This window comes from Megalops cyprinoides, chromosome 6 (assembly GCF_013368585.1).
Source record: "Megalops cyprinoides isolate fMegCyp1 chromosome 6, fMegCyp1.pri, whole genome shotgun sequence".
Classification (NCBI taxonomy): domain Eukaryota; kingdom Metazoa; phylum Chordata; class Actinopteri; order Elopiformes; family Megalopidae; genus Megalops; species Megalops cyprinoides.
In genome coordinates this window covers 37,615,349-37,636,632 of record NC_050588.1, presented here as the reverse complement: position 1 = coordinate 37,636,632, position 21,284 = coordinate 37,615,349, and the positions used below count along the sequence as shown (strand labels likewise).

At 48.4% G+C, this 21,284-nt stretch overlaps 2 protein-coding genes across 2 annotated transcripts in view; one reads left to right on the top strand and one right to left on the bottom strand.

The window, feature by feature from the left end:
- Window positions 1–4,712, top strand: LOC118779636 (dynein regulatory complex subunit 2-like). Its single transcript, XM_036531812.1, has 8 exons — window positions 1–147; window positions 739–906; window positions 1,338–1,507; window positions 2,068–2,206; window positions 2,761–2,958; window positions 3,303–3,518; window positions 4,131–4,277; window positions 4,422–4,712. Exons 1-8 carry the CDS (start codon window positions 1–3, stop codon window positions 4,710–4,712), a joined length of 1,476 nt encoding a protein of 491 aa, XP_036387705.1.
- A 6,522-nt stretch (window positions 4,713–11,234) lies between these two features.
- Window positions 11,235–21,284, bottom strand: part of plxnb1b (plexin b1b) — an 82,104-nt gene continuing 72,054 nt past the window's right edge. The window contains exons 24-40 of the mRNA XM_036531811.1: window positions 20,609–20,785; window positions 19,913–20,061; window positions 19,105–19,205; window positions 18,218–18,435; window positions 17,946–18,124; window positions 17,566–17,632; window positions 17,277–17,423; window positions 16,630–16,795; window positions 16,077–16,180; window positions 15,610–15,694; window positions 15,149–15,315; window positions 14,587–14,747; window positions 13,750–13,897; window positions 13,507–13,571; window positions 12,567–12,642; window positions 12,080–12,154; window positions 11,235–11,356 (exon numbers count right to left, since the gene is read on the bottom strand). Coding sequence (XP_036387704.1) covers window positions 11,252–11,356; window positions 12,080–12,154; window positions 12,567–12,642; window positions 13,507–13,571; window positions 13,750–13,897; window positions 14,587–14,747; window positions 15,149–15,315; window positions 15,610–15,694; window positions 16,077–16,180; window positions 16,630–16,795; window positions 17,277–17,423; window positions 17,566–17,632; window positions 17,946–18,124; window positions 18,218–18,435; window positions 19,105–19,205; window positions 19,913–20,061; window positions 20,609–20,785 — 2,190 coding nt within the window. The 3' untranslated portion in view covers window positions 11,235–11,251. The remainder of the gene's footprint in view (window positions 11,357–12,079; window positions 12,155–12,566; window positions 12,643–13,506; window positions 13,572–13,749; window positions 13,898–14,586; window positions 14,748–15,148; window positions 15,316–15,609; window positions 15,695–16,076; window positions 16,181–16,629; window positions 16,796–17,276; window positions 17,424–17,565; window positions 17,633–17,945; window positions 18,125–18,217; window positions 18,436–19,104; window positions 19,206–19,912; window positions 20,062–20,608; window positions 20,786–21,284) is intronic.

The following is a 21,284-nucleotide window of genomic DNA, read 5'->3' as shown; positions in this document are numbered from 1 at the left end:
ATGCCAAAGAAGGGAAAAAAGAAGAAGGGGAAGAAGAAGGTGGCAGCCATGACTGAGGAGGAGCGGCTACTCTTCCTGCAGCAGAAAGCCTTGGAGGAGGAAGAGCTCGCCAGAAAAAGGCAGGAAATGCTCACTCAGTACCTCAAGGTGAGATGGAGATGAGAGTTTGGTCCCCCAGCGAGCATTTTACCCGGTGGACCCATTCAACATCCCAGGCACACTCACAGCCATGAATAACTGATTGTAGATTCATACTACATTACATTGCATTATTGGCATTTAGCAGACACTCTTATCCAGAGCGACTCACATCAGTTACAGGTTTTTACAATGCTATCCATTCATACATTTGGATATTTACTGAGGCAACTGTGGGTTAAGTACCTTGCCCAAGGATACAGCAGCAGTGCCTGAATGGGGAATTAAACCGGCAACCTTTCGGCTACGAGCCCTGGGCCTTATCACTACACTACACTGCTGTTCAAATAGTACATCTCCATTACATAATTGTCATTTAGCAGAGGCTCCTATCCAGGGTGACTTAGATACCTTAGAATTTTATCCATTTCTACAGTTGGATATTTATTGAGACAACAGTATCTTGCCCAAGGGTTCAGCAGCAGTGCTCCAACGGGGGATCAAACCAGCAGCGTTCTGGTTATGAGCCCTGCTCTTTACCGCCGTGGCACACGGCCTGGCCCTCACCCCGCCTGCCACCCTGTGCCGTCTGCCCCACAGGAGAAGCTGAAGAAGGAGGAGCGCAACAGCATGGTGAACATGCACAAGCTGACGGAGAAGTGGCGCACGGTCTTCCGGCAGGCGTGCACCGAGGAGCTGCGCAGGGACATGTCCGTGCTCAGCCAGACCCTGGAGAGGGTGCTGGACCACAAGGACAGCGTCATCGAGGTGAGCGGGGGGCCTCCGGGGGGAGTCGCAAAACCTCCGTTAGCTGGCTCAGTAAAACTTCAGTTATCTGTGTCAACAAAACCTCCGTTAGCTGGGTCAGTAAAACTTCAGTTATCTTGTCAAGGTGACTGCTCTATCTCTGTCATTGTCTGGCCATTGGGGAGAGGCGCCTCCCTGGGTATGAGTGTGCAGTCAGGAGATGGCTTTCGGCTATGCTGGAGAGGCTCCCTGCCTTTGGTGCCTCTTGATGTACACGGCATAACCTTGGGCGTGTGTCTGTGCTAGCGCTCATGTCTGCAGGTTTTCAGCATTAGTGTTTCTGTGTGAAGGCACGCTGACGGTGTCCGTGACGTGTGCAGTGTTAGTCAGGGGGCTTGCCGAGACGTGCCTGACTGTCCGTCTGTCCGTCTGTCCCCCCCGCTCCGCCGCAGTGCCTGGTGGGTGACCTGATGGAGACAGAGCAGCAGTGGTCCCGGGCGCTGCGCTCTCAGGTGGAGTGCGCGGACCAGCTGATGGAGCTCCAGCGGGACAGGCTGGCCTCGCTGCGCGGCCAGTGGAGCGCGGAGGTGGAGAGGCTCAGCACCGAGTTTGAAACGGAGAGGTGAGCTAGCGCCGTTCTCTGAGCTCTGCCCGGTGGGACAGGTATGGCATGGTGGCTTTATCGTGTTTCAACAATGTGTTGAGGTAACACTCATTTTTACACAGCTGTAGAATTTTTTTGTATGGAGTGAATTTTATCTACCACATGTACACGTTTTGAAATGCTATTTGTTGTCAAATCCAAACTGTTCTAACAATTGGCTCATGCAAGTGAGTTGAACATTGCTTAGAAAGCTTTACTTTACTGTATTTGAAAAACATTTAGGGCTAAACGGGCAATGAGCAAAAGAAAAAGGATGCTAGATGGTGTTCTTTTTTCTCAGTCCCAGATCGAGATGAGTGTGAAGTGGGGGCTGGAAATGTGAATGGCATTCAGGCAGTAGCGGGGTTCAACCACAGGCAAACCCTCATGGGCAGTGCAGTGTCTGGGTGTGTGTGTGCGTGCGTGCGTGCGTGCCCTGGCTTAGCGAGCAAGTGCGTGCACTGAGGGTTTAGAGCGGATTCGTGCAGGCACAGCTGACAGCTAACCCCCGCGGATCGCTCCGTGCTCTGCGCTTGCAGGAACCTGATCATGTCCCAGCATGAAAAGGAGCTGAAGTACCTGGAGGAGGTGAGCTTTGCCATCGATCAGTACTACAGTGAGGTGGACAGCGAAGCTCGACAGGACTACCAGGGCACCTGCGACGACATCAAGAACAAGGTACGCTGGCCAGTGCTGCCCCGGACATATGCTAGCACACCTAACGCCCAATGCACAAAGAGCGCTAGACTACCTCAGACACAAAAGTCAATTCTACAATAAGTCTGCCACAGGCTTGTTTTAACTAAGATTAAGCCAAATGCAAAATCTATCTCTATGGTGGCTGAATATGAGAATCACCTGCAAGGGTTACTGAGATGCAGTTTTGTCTGTGATACTCACATATATATGCACACACACACATCATATTATGTAATTATATAATATTATACCTTGATTACTCATAATCTCTTGACTAGATTAAACCAGCACACACACGTGTAACATTGTAATTGACCCCAGGCTCACATCACTTAAAAACCTTTAACTTATTCAAGGTAATTGGGCTCTTGCGTGAATCTTTAATGATGTATCTTGTCAGGAGTATGCTGAACTTGGGTAGATCTGGGTGTAGGGTGCGCGATAAAGGAAATCAGGCTCTTGGCGCCCCCTACCTGTCAGCAGCGGTCCGTGCGCTGACCGGTCCCCCGCTCGGCCCTCTCTCTCTCCCACAGACCGCGGAGGAGAAGAATACGCTGCGGGTCCAGCTGGAGGGGGACGTGGAGGTGCTCTGGCTGCAGGTGCAGCAGGCCCTGCGGAGCTACACCGAGGCCACCGAGGGCCACTGCGTCACGTTCGAGACGCTGCAGGCCAGCGACCAGCGCAGCAACCAGGAGATCAACAGCCATGTGAAGAAGTTGCAGAAGCTGCAGGTCAGAGCTGGCAGGGGGGGGGGGGGGGGGGTCAGGACACAAAGGAGGGCTCTCAATGTCACTATCGCCTGAAGGCTTTCTTTCAGCTCTGCTGTTGCACACTCAAAGCCCCCAAGGTCCAGAGTCCACCTTTGTGATGCTGATAGTTTACCCTTATTAAGGTGGCTACACCTGTGAGAAAACCATTTGGAACTACCTGCATTCCTGCATAAGTTGCTCCTAAAATGTGGTCCGATCTTCATCTAAGTCACAATAATAGATAGAAAGACAATCTGATTAAACCAGTTAGTGAGTTTTTCCTCACAGCTGCACATGTGTGAACGTGAATCTGTCTCTCCTCGCAGGAGTCCATCTCTGTGCTGCGGTGCAGGCTGTGCCCCAGCAATAAGGGCCAGGTGTCGACCTGCGACCTGCGGACGGTGAAGGAGGAGGTGACCCTGCAGGGCCAGCAGCTGAAAGCCCAGCTCAGCAACACCCGGGTCCGAGACAAGAGCCTTCTCTCCAGCATTATCATACAGAGCACTGCCGCAGCCAAGAAGCTGCAGGGCATCATAAGCAAGGTAACTCAGGGCTGTGAAACAGCAGTGCTTCCTCTCACCTCAGCAGTGCTCTAAGATGCTGAATACTCTGATCTGAAAGGTACTCTAAGGTGCTGAGTGCTCCGATTTGAGCTGCACTCTGTAAGACGCTTAATGCTTGTTATCTGAGCTGCATTTCGTGAGATGCTAAAAGCTGCTGCCTGACTGGTACCTAAACCTAGATATGACTGTCAAGTGGCATTTATCCTGGTTAACATGTCAAAGGCAGAACATGGCTTCAGCAGTCCTTCATCCTACGTATGAAGCACAGTCGTGTTTTCCTTTATATCGAGACTCTCTCTCCGCCTGGATACATTGTACATGTATGAGACTATGGCACCACTCATAGCACATGATACAGACACTCAGTATGAGTGTGTGTGCAGGTGTAATGACATACAGACAGCTACTCTGAACAGTATTCTGTAAGATGCTGAACACTAATCTGAACAGTACTCTTAGATGCTTAATGCTCTTCTCTGAATGGTACTCTGTAAGATGCTGAATGCTCTGATCTTAGTGGTACTCTGCAAGATGCTGAATGCTGTGATGTGAGCTGTATTCTGTAAGATGCTCTGCACTGCCCTGGTGTAGGGAGAGAAGCTGCTGAGGCTGACGGAGGTGTGCCGAAAGCTGGAGAAGGAGCGAGAGAAGGCCTTCTACACCATCACTCTGAGCGATAAAGAGCAGAGTCTGATGAAGTACCTCAGCATGGAGCCCCTGTCTGAGGAGCTGGCCCAGGTACCACACACTCTAACCAACAACGCACAGTAAAGGTCTCTCACACACACACACACACACACACACACACACACACACACTCACACATAGTAACCAACAACGCACAGTAAAGGTCTGTCCCCCCCCCCCCCCTCCTCTCCCCAGGCAATCCTGAAGTACTCTGCACTGGACAGCTTCTGGCAGCCCTACAACAAGGCGCTGATGGAGCGTCTGTGTCTGCAGAGGGAGCAGGAGAAGCTGAGCCAGGTGAACCGTCTGCTGCGCTCGCAGCTGCGGCAGTACCTGGACGGCATCTCCGTCAGCGACGAGGTGCTGCGCCAGCGCAACCCGCTGCTCATGGTGTCGCGGCCGCCGTACCGCCAGCGCCCGTCCGAGACCGCCCTGCCCCCGCCGCCGCGCGCCGCCAGGGCCCACGTGGTGCAGCTCACGCTGTAGTGCACCACCGTGTGGCCGCCGTGGGCCTAGCGCCACTCAGACTCACATGCTCACACACTCGACACACTGCTCACACCGAACGCACCACAGGCATTCTGCTCCGTCAGGCTTCTGACTGGCATCACCGCTCGACGACTCAGCGCTCTTTGCATCGCTCGGTAGCAGCCCGGCAAGGAAGTCGGCTCCTATGATTATGGGAAAAGTGAAACGGGCTGACTAACGTGGGCTGCTGTGAGGACTAACGTGTTTATTGAAGCTGACAGGATCTGACCAGTGAGCTGGCTGTGGGAAGGAACCAGCAGGACATTGCTGTGGCTGTGTTTTCAGACCATAGACGGGCACAAACACTACCAGACTAGATGACCGTTGACCAGAATACTACCGACTATGTGAAAATCTGTAGTCTGAGGAGCTTTGTGATGATGGATGCCAAGATCTGAACTCATCTGACAGGAAAGAGAGCAACTCAGGATTTTGTAAACTAAAATAAAGGATCCATTTATTTTGATAAAAAATGCAGCTCCAATTTGCCTCTTTCCTCCACACCACTGGAAAACTATTACAACAAAAAATTACTTTTTTCCAGTTACAGTCTCCTAGTAACTAATCAGCTGTTGCCTACACAGTCTTACTTACATCATGCATACCTGACGCTCTCCCTTCTGAAAGAGTGCTGACCTGACACCAACAGTCTTACAGTATACTATTAGTATAGTGTGGTGTGGTGTGGTGGCAATAAGCAAGGCTTTTAAACAATAGGTTACTGGTTCATTTCCCTGCCGGGACACTACCGTTATACCCCTGGGTAAGGTTCTTAACCCACAATTGCCTCAGTAAATATCCAGCTGTATAAATGGATAAAAATTGTAATTGATATAAGTTGCTCTGTATAAGAGCACCTGCTATGTGACAATAATGTAAGTTAATGTAGTGTAAATACAGTATCCAGCCATAGTGGCAATATGCCTGGCTGGGTATGGTTTAAATTCCCTGCCCATGGAACACACCAATACAGAACGCATTGGTGTCAGTTCACTCAGAATACGGAGGGAAAGCATCTATCACATGGCATTTTTCTCAGATCCCGTACACACTCACCAACCTCCCAGTCACAGACCGCTCCTGGAAAATCTTCGCAACATCAGAAGTGAGGTGTATCTCACACACACACACACACGTGTGTGCTAAATGAAAATAAAATCAGAAATATGCAGGCAAAACCAAGGAGCAGGTAGACTGCAGAGGTCTGCAGCATCTGTTTGACGCTGAACACATCCACAAGTGAGGAGAAGCCAGGTCACAACATCCCGCTGTTTGCCACTGTTTGGAATCAAGTGCTGGTACAAATGAATTTGCGTACGTCTTGACACCATGCATCAGATGGGCGTGTATGTTTAGTCCTATTCCACTCTGTTGTATCCATTTCCCAAGCTGACCTCTTGCATGTTCAGGATGTCCTTAAGGACAAACCCCAGTGTTACCCCCCCGGGCAGCAGCATAAAGGCAGATGACTTGTAAGAAGAGGGTTCACATCTTGGTTGAGATTCAATTGTACACTTGATCTGATTTTTTTTCCGTAACTGTCCAACTGTATAAATTCATCTTCATCTGAAGGAAATGTTCATTCTCTGAGAATCTACATTTACTGTTAGATCAATATCTAACAATGAAATTAAATTCCGCTGACCCACCATGTGACATATTGTAATTAGTTGTACAAACCAAAGGACATACTTTAGTGTATGATTAATCTCATTTTAAAGGCAAGATCAATTTGGTACACCGTGGATGAGCTGATCAATTCAGAGATTGCACATTAATGTGCAGTTTTGTTCAGACATGTTAATCTTTGTCCCAGGAATAAATAGAAGAATGGCTCTCAACTAATTTTAAAAAACCATGTGGCAATATTGAGTAATTTGACTGATAAGCAGCAGACTACTTTTCTTAGAATAATGGAATTGCCGCGCAGTCATGTGTGTGGGTAAAGGTCATGTGTTATTATTAGGCCAGGCAGATATATCAGACTGCCTTGTCTGACTGACAATCTGCCTTCATTCTGGGGAAAAATGGCTCCTTTTAAGGCAGCAACGCCCTGACTCAGCTCTTTAAGCTTACAGTAAGGTCACGTGAAACTGCCAGCCAATCAAATCACACCTCTCTAAACCTCCTGTTGGAGATGCATATTTAAAAAAGTACATCATTCTACACATCATTCTGATTCAACACCCCACTGATGTGGTACATATATCAATGTAGCTGCAGAGGTACATTGCTATGAAACAGTGTTAGACACGTTAAGGGTTCACAGAAATGTGCATAGACATCTCTCTCCTTATATGGACAGGAAGAAACTACATAGAACTATAGAACTCAGTGAAATGTTGTAGAACTATATATTATAGAGCTGAGTGAAATGGCTCGCATCACTTGATTGTCAGGCTGGGGTATCAGGAGCATAAGCCTCAAGTACAGAGAAGCATCAACTGTGAAGCTAGGACTGGAGGACCCAAAGAGACTGAAGAGGGAGGAGCAACACCTGAAGATCAGAGCTGTAAGGGACAGAAAGACAGGCAATGACACTACATAACTGGCTATCCATCAGCAGAATGAAGGTCACTCCTGAAATCAGGCCTTAGGTGCATATTAGGTGTACAGATAGGCGCCCACATTTGATACAGGATCCTTAATGACCAGAGAGGAGTCAGGACCTTCGTTTTAACATCTCATCCAAGACACCAGACACCGCTTCCTACAGGACAGTGTCCCTGTCATTTCTCTGGACTAGCTCAAGAGGAAGTGTGTCCGCCTACTGGCTGAAGAACACCACACAACACTCAGGTGGTTTCCCAGCCAAGGACTGACCAACCCCTGCCCCCCCCCCCCTCTTTAACATGACAAACACGCTGTACAATGGCGGTAGAGTAGCTGAGCTGGCAAATGAGCATATCTTTTGGACCAGGCCTGATTCTGAGCTCTCGTTCCATGCACAATAGATGGACAGAATGGGGTATAGACACAGAAAAAAATTCAAAATACCTCCAATCTTTAATTTTTCAGAGCATTTTATTACATCACTGTCTGTAGGAACTTCCACTTTCTCTTATTAAACAGGTTAAGTTGCTACAAGTTGGCCTTAATAAGTCATTATTTACACTGATATTAACAGAGAAGAGGCATCCTTTAAAAAAAAAAAAAAAAACACACTGGTTTGTGTCAGTGCTCCCGGCAGAGCCTGCTCTACATGATTGAATTTGTACAGCCTACCAATAAAGTTACACTTTTTTCCCTCAAATTACCTTAATTCTCTATTATCATTATTTGTCTTTATAGATATATACTACTATGTGGAAAACATACAATGGTAAAAATTGTGCATTTGGAAAAAAAAAGGCATTAGTCGAGCATGTAGGAGTGGGTTATGTTAACCTTCCTTTATACCTGTCTATGCCTTATTTTTTAATGACCGCAGGTGTCAGGTACCCACAGAGAAGAGCCAGCACAAACCAGAGCCTGTAACCTCAAATGTCTCTGGTAAATTTCACGCATCCGTAGAAGGTAAACGTAAGACATATTTTTCCACGTTCGGGATTAGTAACTGTGAAGGTCAGTAGATGTGTGTAACACATACCTTGTATACTCGTTTTATTTTTTTGGTCACTACACCCTGGAAAGCCAACAGTGGCCTCCCATACATATACAAAACCAAAATGTCAAAAGGACTCCACTCTGTCTCTATACTGAATACAGAGAAGGGGGGGGGGGTGGGGGCCCCATTTTAAATCCACCATCTTTGTGTGCATTTCTCCTTCTAGTACCTGATCAGTTGTACTTTTTTCCCCAAAGATCTCATATATATGCAAATCATCTCTCGGTATACAGCATTACCAAAGCATTGCCATAAGCCATGAAGAACGTGGGTTGTAAAATGATGAGTCCAGGTCCAGAACTACCTGTATAGCAGCAATGAACCTACTGTATTTAGTGCAGTAAGATCCCTTATTTGCAACTGCATTTGTTGAGATTTTTTTTTTTTTTACAGTGATCACATTCTTGCAAATTACCAAAAGAAAGGTTTCAGGTAAATTACCACCATGGTGTCCCATACATGTCTTATCAAACTTTTTATCAAATTTCACAAAGACATGATTACATCAAAGTGTTCTCATTAAAACCAAACACTCAATAAATAGTGAGCTTGAAAGCACAAGTTTTGTACAAGGTTTCCCCACTGCGCTCCGTTATGTGAAAACTGATCACTGCCACCCAGTGTTCACGGGAGGAACTGCAGCGCGGTGGCTGCTCGTTACAGAACGCGTTACTGCAACATTGCGCCACTCTCGAGCGTTACCTCCAGCCTCACCATCGACTGCTTGGCGCAATACACCAGGAAGAATGTCGCGGGGAATTTAATCAATAATTTTTGCACACATGACCACCTTAATACAGCAGTGATTACAGCACAGTAGAGATATAAAAAACAGAGCTTCGCATCTCATCTTGAGAAAAAAAGCATTTTAAAAGTATTAAATTTTAAAACCTTAGTTTCCTTTATTAGGACCTGAATAAAAGGAATGTAGAAATGTGGAAATACAAATAAATCCTTAATACACTATAAAGTGCTCTGCTGAGCATTAACACAAACGACTCAGTATCCATGTGTCACTCATATCAAAACACGCCGGCGATTCTCACACCCACGCGAAGGAAAGAAAATTTATCATCATATTCACTTGGGCACCTGGGTAAGCAAGGACATCAATTGTGTCTTAGTATCCTCACACTGACTAAACCTCCTATGACACCATTGTTTTCGTGCACGACAAGCACTCCAACGGTGCTTTTCAGACTCTCTCTGCCTCCCACTTTCACAGAAAGAGATCTATAAAAATAAAAAGAACTAAGAACACAGTGTACCTGGGCATTCAGGGCAGGAGGACAGCTCAGCGAGCACAGCCACCCCTCCACCCCATCACTGCACATCACTCGATCCAGCTCTTCCTCACAGAACACCAAGAGGCGCTGCCCACTGTTAAACTCCCCACATCATTCTGAGAGACCAAAGAAGCGCACCTCCATTCAAGAGCTCCCACGACAAAACCTATTATCACATGATCCAACCGCCTACAGTGTTTCCAGTGTGTGTACTTCACCCTTCCACACACAGGCTAACAGCAGCTGTCCGTCAAACTGCCTCTTAAACCTCAGGACCAGACAGGTAACCCCAGCAAGACAACCAACACATCTCTGTTGCTTCTCAGACGTGAGCTTTGCATTATTCTTCATCTTCTGTTCTGTCGGGACGGATCTCGGGGGGAGTGAGGGGGGGGGTGCAGGGGGCACAGTTACAACAGTGAAGTTTAAAAAAAAAAAAAAAAACATTCAACTCATCCTGCCTGGTTTATATTCGGCGAGACAAATAAACAGCTATCACAAACTCTGAAATCAGCACTTGTCATGGTTTGTGAGACATTTTGTGACAGGGGGAGCCTTTTCAATGAATTTCATATGGACCTTTTGTGCAATGGTAAATAGAACGTGAAAGCCAGCTGTAAGGATCTGTCCCCTTAAGGACACCAAATTTTAGGTTCCAAAATAAACTCGGACATGATCTGAGAAACCAAACAGACACAAATGCATGAACAACACTTCGTAGATCAGTAGAAAAGGATCAAGTCGCTATGACGTATAACTTGACAGTCTTGATGTAATGAAATATGTAAATGACTGCGGACATTGGGAGGATGGGGGTGGAAGGATATTTACAAATAATGCCCTACGTATATATTCATATATTCCTCAACTTTATATAAAATATACAACTGCACCGGGTAAGGTTGTGAACCAGGAAAAGTACAGGAAAAAAAAAAACATTTGGAATTTCATTTGCAGAAAGTAAATTTCACCAAAAAATAAAAGCAAAAACCATAACAGAAATGATGCTAAATCATGCCTTTCAGAATCCCTCCAAGCCCAGGGACTGCGACTCATTGTACCCCCTGAATGACAGCACTCTCAGTTCACACCGCTGGAAGTTAACCTCACGGCACTGGAAATCCATGCTGTGTGTCTCCAGTCCATCCGCTCCCTGTTCCGTCCCACTCTGCCTGCTCCCAAAGCCAGGAACCTCCGTACCTCTGCAGAGGGTCACGATATGTTTTCCTTTGCTTTCGTTAGTCACTGAGGACACAGCGGGAAAAGAATTTGTGCCGGAATCCCCCACGCACTTCCCAGTACAGCCTGCAAACGCACAGGGATTCTCACTGCTCTGGCGAACCAAATCCAAGAGGGAAAGAGACCGAAAGGAAACCAGGCTAATCCTGTTGGTGGTTAAAAAAGGCAGGACGTGGAGCGGCTAACGTCCCCTCCGCTCTCCTGTTGTGTGTTCTTAGAGAGCTGCTCTCCTCTCCTGCAGGCAGATACAGTCTACAGAAAAGGAGGAGTTCGGCCCCACCCCCTTTCCCTCCTTCCTCCCCTCCTCCGGTCCGTGACTCCTTCCAGAGACCCTCCCTCGCACCCCGGCCCCCCTGTCCCCGCCGTCACAAATCTGTCACTTTGTTCTCCACGGCGGCGGCTATCTGCTGGAGACGGTATCCCAGCTGCATCTTCTGCGCTGTGGTGTCCTCCTCCAAGGCAGTGATGATCTGGGACAGGCAGAGAGCACGGTGCACACACATGCAACACAAGCAACACGCGCGCACACACACACACACACACAAGCACGCACACACGCACACATGCACACACACGCGCACACACACACACGCACAAACACACACACACGCGCACAAACACACACGCGCACACACACACACGTGCGCAAACACACACACACACACACACACGCAAACACACACACACACACAAGCAAACACACACACACACGCAAACACACACACACGCAAACACACACACACCGAGGGATATGGGTCAAATATACGGATGAGACAAAGCTGTCATACACGCAAACCTCATAACCCATTATTAATTATTATTGGCATTTAGCAGACACTCTTATCCAGACCGACTTATATACATTTATTCATTTACTTAGCAGATGCTTTTATGGGTTACATTTCTTACACGTTACCCATTTATACAACCTGATATTTACTGAGGCAATTCTGGGTTAAGTACCTTGCCCAAGTACACAGCAGCAGTGCCGCAGTGGGGAACTGAAATGACAACCTTTTCGGTAATGAGCCTGCTCCTTAACCACTACGCGGCACTGCTGCATAAGCGCACACATTACAGCTAGACACTCAGCCTTGCACACGCAGGCTTTCCCTTCCCACCTTACGACAGGAGTGTTCACTGAGCACGATTCACGGAGCTGGATCGGCATGGCCGAGGATGGAGGGACTCACCTGGTCGTAGTACTTGTTGATGTATTTGTACAGCTCGTGTAGGGCCACAAGGTAATTCAGTTCACCTGAGTAATTCTACAAGGAAAGGGAAACAGGAAAAAAATTTCAACTAAACTACAAAAAAAAACACACCTTTTTGGTTCATACATGTGTCTCAATGGCCTCGAGCTAGAATACATTGTTTTACAACGTGAGAGTTGTAAAGGGCAATATTTCAGATGGCTGATGACGTTAGTTCTTACGCAGAAGATAATTAATTAATATTTTGCAAAGCAGCAACATTTTGTTCCAGTATGATGACTGTAACAAATAATGTTTGAGAGGGAAGAAAAGTGCAAAACGTTCTCTACACTGCATTGTCTGTTCTGTTTTACAATAAATCTAGTTGCATTAGGCAAATCAAGTCCTTATGTGCAAAAAATATCCCCTGTGTGTGACAAAGCTGTCCTAGTGTCGGATGGAGAAACTGCAAGCAACGGCCACTTGCCCTAGAAAGCTCTGCTAGTGCCGAGTTCATCTCCTGATCGCTGGCGGAGATGGTCTGTCTGATATCTGCGTAGTACCTGCAGGGAGAGAGGAAGGAATGGAGAGAGAAGGAGAGAGAAAGAGAGAGAGCGAGGAAGGGAGAGAGAAGGAGAGAGAGAGAAAGAGAGAGAGGGAGGGAGAGAGTGAGACAGAGAGAGTGAGACAGAGAGAAAGAGACATGAAGAGAGTTAGAGAGACATATAGAGAGATGGGGAGGACAGAGATAGAGAGAGAAAGGGAGGTGGAAGAGAGAGAGAGACCGAGAGATATAAAGAGTGAGAGGTAGAGAGAGAGGAGAGAGAGAGAGAGAGAGAGAGAGAATGAGAGTCAGTGTGTCACAAAGCACACAAGCCTCCCCTGCAGCCAAGGCAAACACTGACGTCTCACCTGGACAGAGCCAGGTGACAAGGTGGATTAATTCTGCCAACATCAAAATCTGCGTCTGAACGCCCCGTTTACCCGCAATAAACACATATCACACTTCAGTAAAACCACTGTGAGAGTGTAGGTTTCACTGCAGCTCTCTGTGGTCCCAGAACAGAGCGGAGGACAGGAGCAGGGAGAACAGACTGGCATAAACACGCAGACCCAGGAAGGCCAACGGCCAGGCTCTGCCGCATGGCTGCATCCTGTTTTAACCAACGATAAAGCGTTAAAATAAACTGGAAGGAGATAATTACACTGCCTGTTACCTGTTCTACATCCTGCAGTTCCGCAGCAGACCCAGGGGAGGTGCTGACGGGCTGACGTTTGCTTTGCCACACTCTCTGCCAGCTCCCCTGCCGTGCCCCGCCACTGATTCCGTATGTTCGGATTACTCCCCAACAGATTGCTAATTGCCACGCTAACCCCCGCCAGCCCCCGCCATACCCCCCCCACCTTAGTGGGGTGGCTATCCTCACCTCTCCACCATCTGCTTGTAGCGCGGGATGTCTCTGGCGTACAGCAACTTGTTGATAGGAGAGTCCTGCACAAAAGGAGAAATGAGCAGGTGAGAAATGCATAGCAGAGAGTGAGGATGTGACCATTCTAACCACTCCTGTTCTCTCTCTCTCTCTCTCTCTTTTCCTACCTTCCTGTTCTCTCCCTCCCCCCCCCTCTCTCCCCCCTTCTCTTCCCTCCTTCATGCTGTCCCGGACACTCACCCGCCCCAGCTTGTGCTCAGCGATGGTGCAGGAGTCCATGAAGGTCTGGGCGATGACCGACAGGACAGCGTCCACGTTGTCCGAGGCCTGGACGTCGAAGATGAACTGCGGGTTCTTCACGATGTTGATCCAGAACCGCAGGGGCAAACTTTGGGGGGGGAAAAAAAAAAAAAAAAAAAACACAGAGCCCAACATAGTGAGAAAGACAGAGGCAAAAGAGTATCTGTCAGTAACAAGGGACCACACGTCTTCTGCTTGGACTTTGGGTGAGAAAAGCTACCGGAGAAGTTAATGAGGACAAACGCACTCATACAGGCGGTGGCAGTGTAGCACAATAGTAAGGAGCCGGGTTTGTAACCAAAGGTTGTTGGCTCAATTCCCCCCTGGGCCACTGCTGCTACACCCTTGGGCCAGGTATTTAACCCAGAATTGCCTCAGAAGATATCCAGCTGTGTAATTGGATAAGTTGTAAAAATTGTAACCTATGTAAGCCACTCTGGATAAGAGTGTCTCCTAAATGACAAAAAATGTAATGTAATGTAATCCAATAGAGCAGTGGTTCTCAACCCTGCTCCTGGAGACACACTGTCCTATATCTTCTATCTATCCTGGCTCTACCTGCCTGACTGAAGCCATCAGTGGCACTTTTGATTAGCTGAGCACACCTGATTTAATCAAGCAGCAAGGATAGACTGAAGATATGCAGGACAGTGTGCCTCCAGGAGCAGGGTTGAGAACCACTGCAACAGAGAACACAAAAGGGGTGGGGCTTTGGGTGGAGCACTGGGCGGGGCTTTGGGTGGAGCACTGGGCGGAGTATGGCAGGTCGCCTCCCACCTGTTGGTCTTCCATATGTGGATGGTCTCCGCGTCCGAGATGCCGTGGTGCGCGGCCTGGTCGTCCAGGAGGTCAAAGAAGTATTTGACGGCCAGGGGGACCGGGCGGCTGGTGCTGAGAATGACCTGGAACAGGTCATCCACAAACTTCTGCAGTGTGCCCTGCGGAGGGGATTTCAGAGGTACGGTAACGTCAAACATTACTCTGTTAGAGCAAACAGCAGCGATACCCCACCCAGGAGCAAGCATATACACATACTCATATACATTCATACATACTAAACATACGCTGCCACAAGGTGGAGACAGAGGAAGGACATTAGTTTTACATTATTTATCTGGGGAAAAGACATGGAGAACAGACACCCTTTGGGTGACCTATCCGTCTTTTGGCCATTTTAAGGGTTTTGATGCATTTTGGGGTTTTGGCCATTTTAAGGGTCTGAGGCAATTCAGGTTAACAAGCTATTCGGGTTCAGTACACTGCTACAGTGCACAACAGCAAAGTCCAGCCTTGGATTTGAGCCTGCATCCCTGTGGCTGGAGGCACAGCCGTGCGGTACCTTCATGGAGAGCAGCCGTGTGAGGTAGATTTCGGGGATGGCCTTGGCCCTCTCCCGCTCCCTCAGGCTGCCGCGCCGGTGTTTGGGCAGCTCCGGCTCCTCGCTGGCCTTCACCAGGTGCCACAGCCTGACCCCGCCCTCGTCCGCGTCCTCCAGCATGGGCGTCTCTGCGCGGGGGGGGGGGGGGGGGGAACATGCCGTGAGAAACACAGTGATGGCGCTCTCCCTTTCCCTCCTGTCCCAGGAATGTGGGTACCCTCCTGTTCTCCTTTCCCAGAAATGGGGGTACCCCCTCTCTTCCCTCTCTCAGAAATGTGGGTAACACCCCTCTCTTCCCTCTCCCAATACCCCATTGCACCAGGCGGAAGTATCAGGACAGGAAAAAAATGGCAGCCTTCATTATCATGGACAGTACCGGATGGTGAGATAACGCAAGTGCTGTGCCCAGCAGGTAGACTCACTCTCTCCGGCCACGTAGTCGTGGTTGTCATGGTGGATGTGCTTGCTGTGTCTCGGGACCAGAGCCACTGTTGCTCCGTCAGGAACCTGAGGACAGAGTAAGAGGGACAACATGAACATTTCTACAAATCCAACTTTCCACCAGTGTCTCAAAGTTTGTGGCTAAATGTGCTTTTAAGAACAGTTTAAAAGTACATAAAATCAGAAGGGCCAGATGTTTCTTCCACGATCGATGAAATCATAGGTTTAGCTCATATCCTGGATTTTAGGGGACATGTTAGCTGGCCTTCAATATTTACACACATTCAGATAATCCTGAAGATTGGATAAGACATTGGAAACACATGTATACCATGCTTCCACAATGTCTAACGGCTTCTTCTCTTGCTACAGTCTGGCTGCAACCCCTGTTTCTGTTTCTGCTTTGTTTGAGAGACGGGTGACAGCAGAGTGTTCAGGGCTTCCTTACCTTGTAGTGCTGTAGAGTGTTGAGGCGTTTCCAGGTTCCCTGCACCACAGACGTTAAGTCCTCGTCCGACAGGATCAGGTGACCCGCCACACCTGACCGCCACTCTGAGCACCGACACCCAACACAAAGGCAGTTCAGTGGAGAAAAAGGGTTCAAACACTAACAGCAGCAACTCGTTGATTGGTGGAAAAGTATTGTAGCTGCTCGCTGCAAGTTATCAGGTTTTTAACCCTAGATTTTACACTGACACAGGAAGATCATTACTGGCAAAGGGCAGCAGTGTAGCATAGTGGTAAGGAGCAGGGCTCGCAACCAGAAGGGTGTTGGATTGATTCCCTGCTGGGGCACTGCTGGTGTACCCTTGGGTAAGGTACTTAACCCACACTTGCCTCAGTAGGTATCCAGCTGTATGATTGGATTACATAAAAATTGTAAGCAACGGAAGTCACTCTGGATAGAAGTATCTGCTAAATGACAATAATGTAATGTAATGACAAGGTTTTAGATGATTCCCCCGGTGAAAGAACAGCTGGCGAGCGGGTTTCGGGCTCACCCAGGTCGAGGGAGTCGGAGTGCGGCCGGTGGGAGAAGGAGGTGCCCTTGTACACCTGGTCCAGGATCTTCTCCTTCACCTGTGTGATGGTGTCGCAGTCCAGCACCTTGGAGGGGAGGGGCTGGGCCTCGCTGCCTCCGCAGCCCTGCATCAGTACGTTCAGCGTCTGCAGGAAGCGCACAGAGTCAGCCACGCCCTGCCGCTCCACGGCCACGGCCAATACCTGCCCTTCCTTTCCAGCCCAAAGTCACATGACCCCAGGACCTGACCTCATAATCGTGTGCGCTCGTCCTTTCTAGCCCAAAGTCACATGACACATAGTCACGGTCATCATATTCATTAAACTGCTTCCTAATTTTCACGATACAGTCCGTGTTTATTAAAATATGGCTGCCTTTAACATAATGTTACCTTTAAAAGTTTTTTTCCGGAAAAAAAAAAAAGAGAGCAACGTGATAAAACACTATTGGCTCAAATTAGAATATTAATATTGATTGCTATTAGATTGAAACAGATAGATATTAGATAGATATAATCGATGTATATCTTATTAAACAGATATATGACATCAGGTGTTGAAAACCGCCTGTGCTATCACAGCACTGGGGATGGCGAGGAAGGGCGGGGTTGTGTGGGCGTGTCCTCACCAGCGTGCGGTACTCCACGTCCTCCCGTAGCAGCCGGTTGTCGTTCAGGGTGTACTTGGCCTTCCCCGTCACCGCGTCCACCGGGCCCTTGTCCACCTGGTGCTTTATGGCCCGGAACAGCATGTAGAGAGACTCCCCAGCAGAGTCCTGCAGAGGGCGCCAAAAACACAGAATGCCTTAAAGGCGCTCACAGATGTACTCATTAGGGTTAGTGTTTTTAGTGTGTGTGTGTGTGTGTGTGTGTGTTGTGTGTGTGTATACGTGTTCCTTTTACATGGCCCCAACTCACCCTCAGGAAGGCATAAAGGCAGATGGACATCCAATTAGTCAGGAGTTTCTCCACCACTGTCTCAGTTCTGAATAGAGGAGATTAGGCAGGCAGGATTTCAGGAGCATGTTTAATCCACACAGCTCTGCTACGACAACCACTAAATCTACTACAGCAGCTAACAAAACTACCATAAAACCTGCAGCGAGCATTCTCTCTCTGCTGCTGCCACCACTGCATTCAGTGTGAAGCTAACTGTATGTAACTAAGTATGAAGCTAATTGTAAGCTGATTGCTAATTGCATTTTCATCACCTACAAGCTCCCGTCTTACAGATGCTGTACATGTGGTTCCCCTTCAGTGCTCGGAGGCTCACTGGCCCGTCCTCGTGCTGTTCTCACCTGCGGAGCATGAGCTTGGGGTTCTTGGCCACGTACTGCTCCACCAGGTCGTTGAGCAGGGTCTTGAGGATGTCGGTGAAGTACTCCAGCTTGCCGTGCAGGGCCACAGTCAGCAGGGAGGCCACGTAGGCCCTGTCCCGTGGTGAAAACGTCCGCTGGCTCTCCAGGGTGTGGATGAACTGGGATGGCACGGGGAGAGTATCATCTCATCATCATCATCATCATCATCATCATTTTTCTTGGTCCTCCTACGGACAGCAGCACGCCGTTACCTTGGTGAGGAAGAGCTTGCTGTTGAGCAGGTTGGAGAGCTGCACCAGGCCCTGCTCCACCGTCTGCCGCCGGCAGTCCTGCACATCCAGGTCCCGGCGCAGTGGTGACTCCCGGTGGCCGGGGAAGAAGATGCGCTCGGCGTACGCCCGGTAATCAAGGAACGGGATGCCCGAGCCCACCAGGTCGCTTGACATGTCCATCATCTCAGTCATCAGGTCTGTGGGGGCGAGGGTGAAGGTAGGGGGGGGTGGAGAGAAAGAGGGACAGGGAGAGGGAGAGGGAGAGGGAGAGGGAGAGGGAGAGAGAGGGAGGGAGAGAGAGGGAGAGGGACAGGGAGAGAGAGGGAGAGAGAGAGAGGGAACGTCATGTGACTGTCACCATGGAAACCACATGGCATCAAATTGCACCTACACTACACAAAAGCAGCACACACCTACTCATATTCTTTATTTCTATATTTTAGAATAATAGCAAAGACATCAAAACTATGAAATAACATAACTGGACTTATGCAATGACCAAAAAAGTGTTAAACAAATCAAAACTATCGATTCTTCAAAGTAGTGAAAAAGTAAGTTAAATTTTGAAAAGAAAATCATACATAGACAAATATAAATGTCTCAGCGTAAGCCTACAGATCAAAATGTCTCCCATTATCTTAATCAGGTGTGTCCAAACTTTTGACCGGTACTGCATGCTCTGTGGAGGTTGAGTGAAAATTTGGGTGACTTTTAAACAAAGACCACTTTAAATGCAGTAAACAAGAAAATAAATATGTCCATTCATGGGAGGGTAAATAAACACGTAATTAGGAGCCGTTTATGTCCGTCGTGGAGGACGGTTTGGGACCGCTCTCAGGCTCCGGTTCCCCCCCCCCTCCTCTCACCGGTGAACTCCTTCTTGCAGCGGTCTCTCACGCTCGTCTCCAGGTTCTCCAGCTGGATCTGGACCTTCTTGTAGTCCCTCAGGGCCTGTTTGCTCTTCCTCCTGCCAAAAGCCGGGCCGCCCCGGGGGAGAGACGAGTTTACAAATCAAAACCACGACCGAAAAAAGATACGTGGGGAAAGATTTGCTTTACTATCACAGATTGCAGAAAGTAAACACCCTGATATGGTCAACAAGGCCTCACAGCACACTGGACAGATATAAACACAGCATTTCGATTAGAAGAAAAAAAAAGTGTGGAATTGTTTAGGGTCCGAGGCTATTAAAAGGATGGATACACTTCAAAATCTGTGTATTGCAGTCATGAGAGAGGCTGGTCACGGTTATTCCACTGAGAGAGGCTGGTCACGGCTACTCCACGGTAGAAATAGAGAAGACACTGAGGACTCTGTGCTGGAGCTCTACTCCAACATCATAATGTCATGGGAGACACTGTTCTGAAAGGTCAATTACCCCTTTACAATAATGTGGAGGTGCCTGAAATTTGAAAAATAGTTACGCTTTTGGTTTAAAATAAGCAACTAATTTTTTTTCTTGCAGGGCTTTACAGTCTCATCTTCGAAGAGAGCATTTTGTGAGTTCTCATTTCAGTTAACCTGAAGACTTAAAGTGGTTTTTCATGCAGGAACAACGACAACAAAATGTATATTTTCATGGGGATTTCAATGCAGAATCCGGAACCCTGTGAGGTCACAGCCGCAGGGGTGAAAGGTCGAGCACAGACCGCACTCGGCGGCGTGGGGGCGCACCTGTATATGAGCACGATGATGAGAACAATGAGAGCCACAATGGAGGCCCCCACCCCCACCCCGATCTGCGCCTCCAGGGGGAAGGTGGCCTGGCTCTGGCTGTCGTACTGCACCTTCCCCAGGGAGAAGTTCAGGTTCCCCATCTGGACCTGCTCAGGGGGGGAGAGAGCAGACGCTTCAACACATATTACAACAGTCAGGGTCTGACATCACTTTATATTTTATATTAAACATTATATTTAGTGGAAGCCCAGTCATTTTTCAGATGGCCTTGTCCAGATTTACATAAGTTACGTAAGTTACAACTTGTTCCATTTTTAAGTACCTTGCCCCGGAGTACAACAGCAGTGTCCCTGTGAGGAATCATACCAGCAACCTTTCAGTTATACGCCCTGCACCTTACCACTACACCACACTGCTGCCAGCATATATTTATGCATGTGCATATTTCTTTGCGTTCAGTTAAGCATGCAGCAGTTATGCTGCTCTTAAGGGTAAACGGTATGGCAATGGCTGTTATAATTGCGGTAGGGTTACCGGGTAATACGTATGTATGTATATGTATCAGCTATGTATGCTGCTACACAGCTATGCTACAGAATCTGCAGCACCCAGTCCTCATCCGGCTCCTCTGGGTCTCAGAGCACAGACACTGCGCCTCTCTCCTGCAGGCCCGGCAGCGTGGAGGGGACTCACGGTGAATTCTGGGAGCGGGTCGGCGCCCTCCCGCTTCTTGCCCGGCCCCGGCGACGGTTGCTGGGGCGGGGGCTCGCAGTACAGGTGGTTCCTGGTCAGGGTCTTCACGGTGCACACCCCCTCCCCGATCAGGGCCACCACCTCCTCCTTGAAGATGGCCAGGTCCAGGTTCTCTCCCTGAACGGTCGCCATGACAACAACGGGAAGAAGGGTGGGCAGAGGACAGAGGTCACGAGAGGTCATGAGAGAAGCCAGAAACCAGGGAAGGCATACAGTATATAAAAACTAGGAGCTGATCAAAGACTTGGTGAAGGATAGCCAAGCTCCAGAGGTGGTATGGGATGTTGGGGCACTGTAGAAAATTCTGTTACACAAACGGTCAATTATCCCCAAAGACATACATTTCAGGCTCACCCAGGACTTTGCATAGTTAAATAACTACTACAGATGAAACTGTTTGGAGACCCAAAGGGCACATTGTGTACTGTGATCTGACGCTACTGATGGTAATCCAATTCAGATAGAAGTGACTCATTTGCTGAGATGAAGAGACAATGAAACTTAACAGTCCACGAAACGACAAAGGAAACATGCACATAGCAGGAATGATTCCTCAACAAGGAACATTAATGCATAATAACAAAGAATACGGCAAATCGGTATCACAATATTCTGT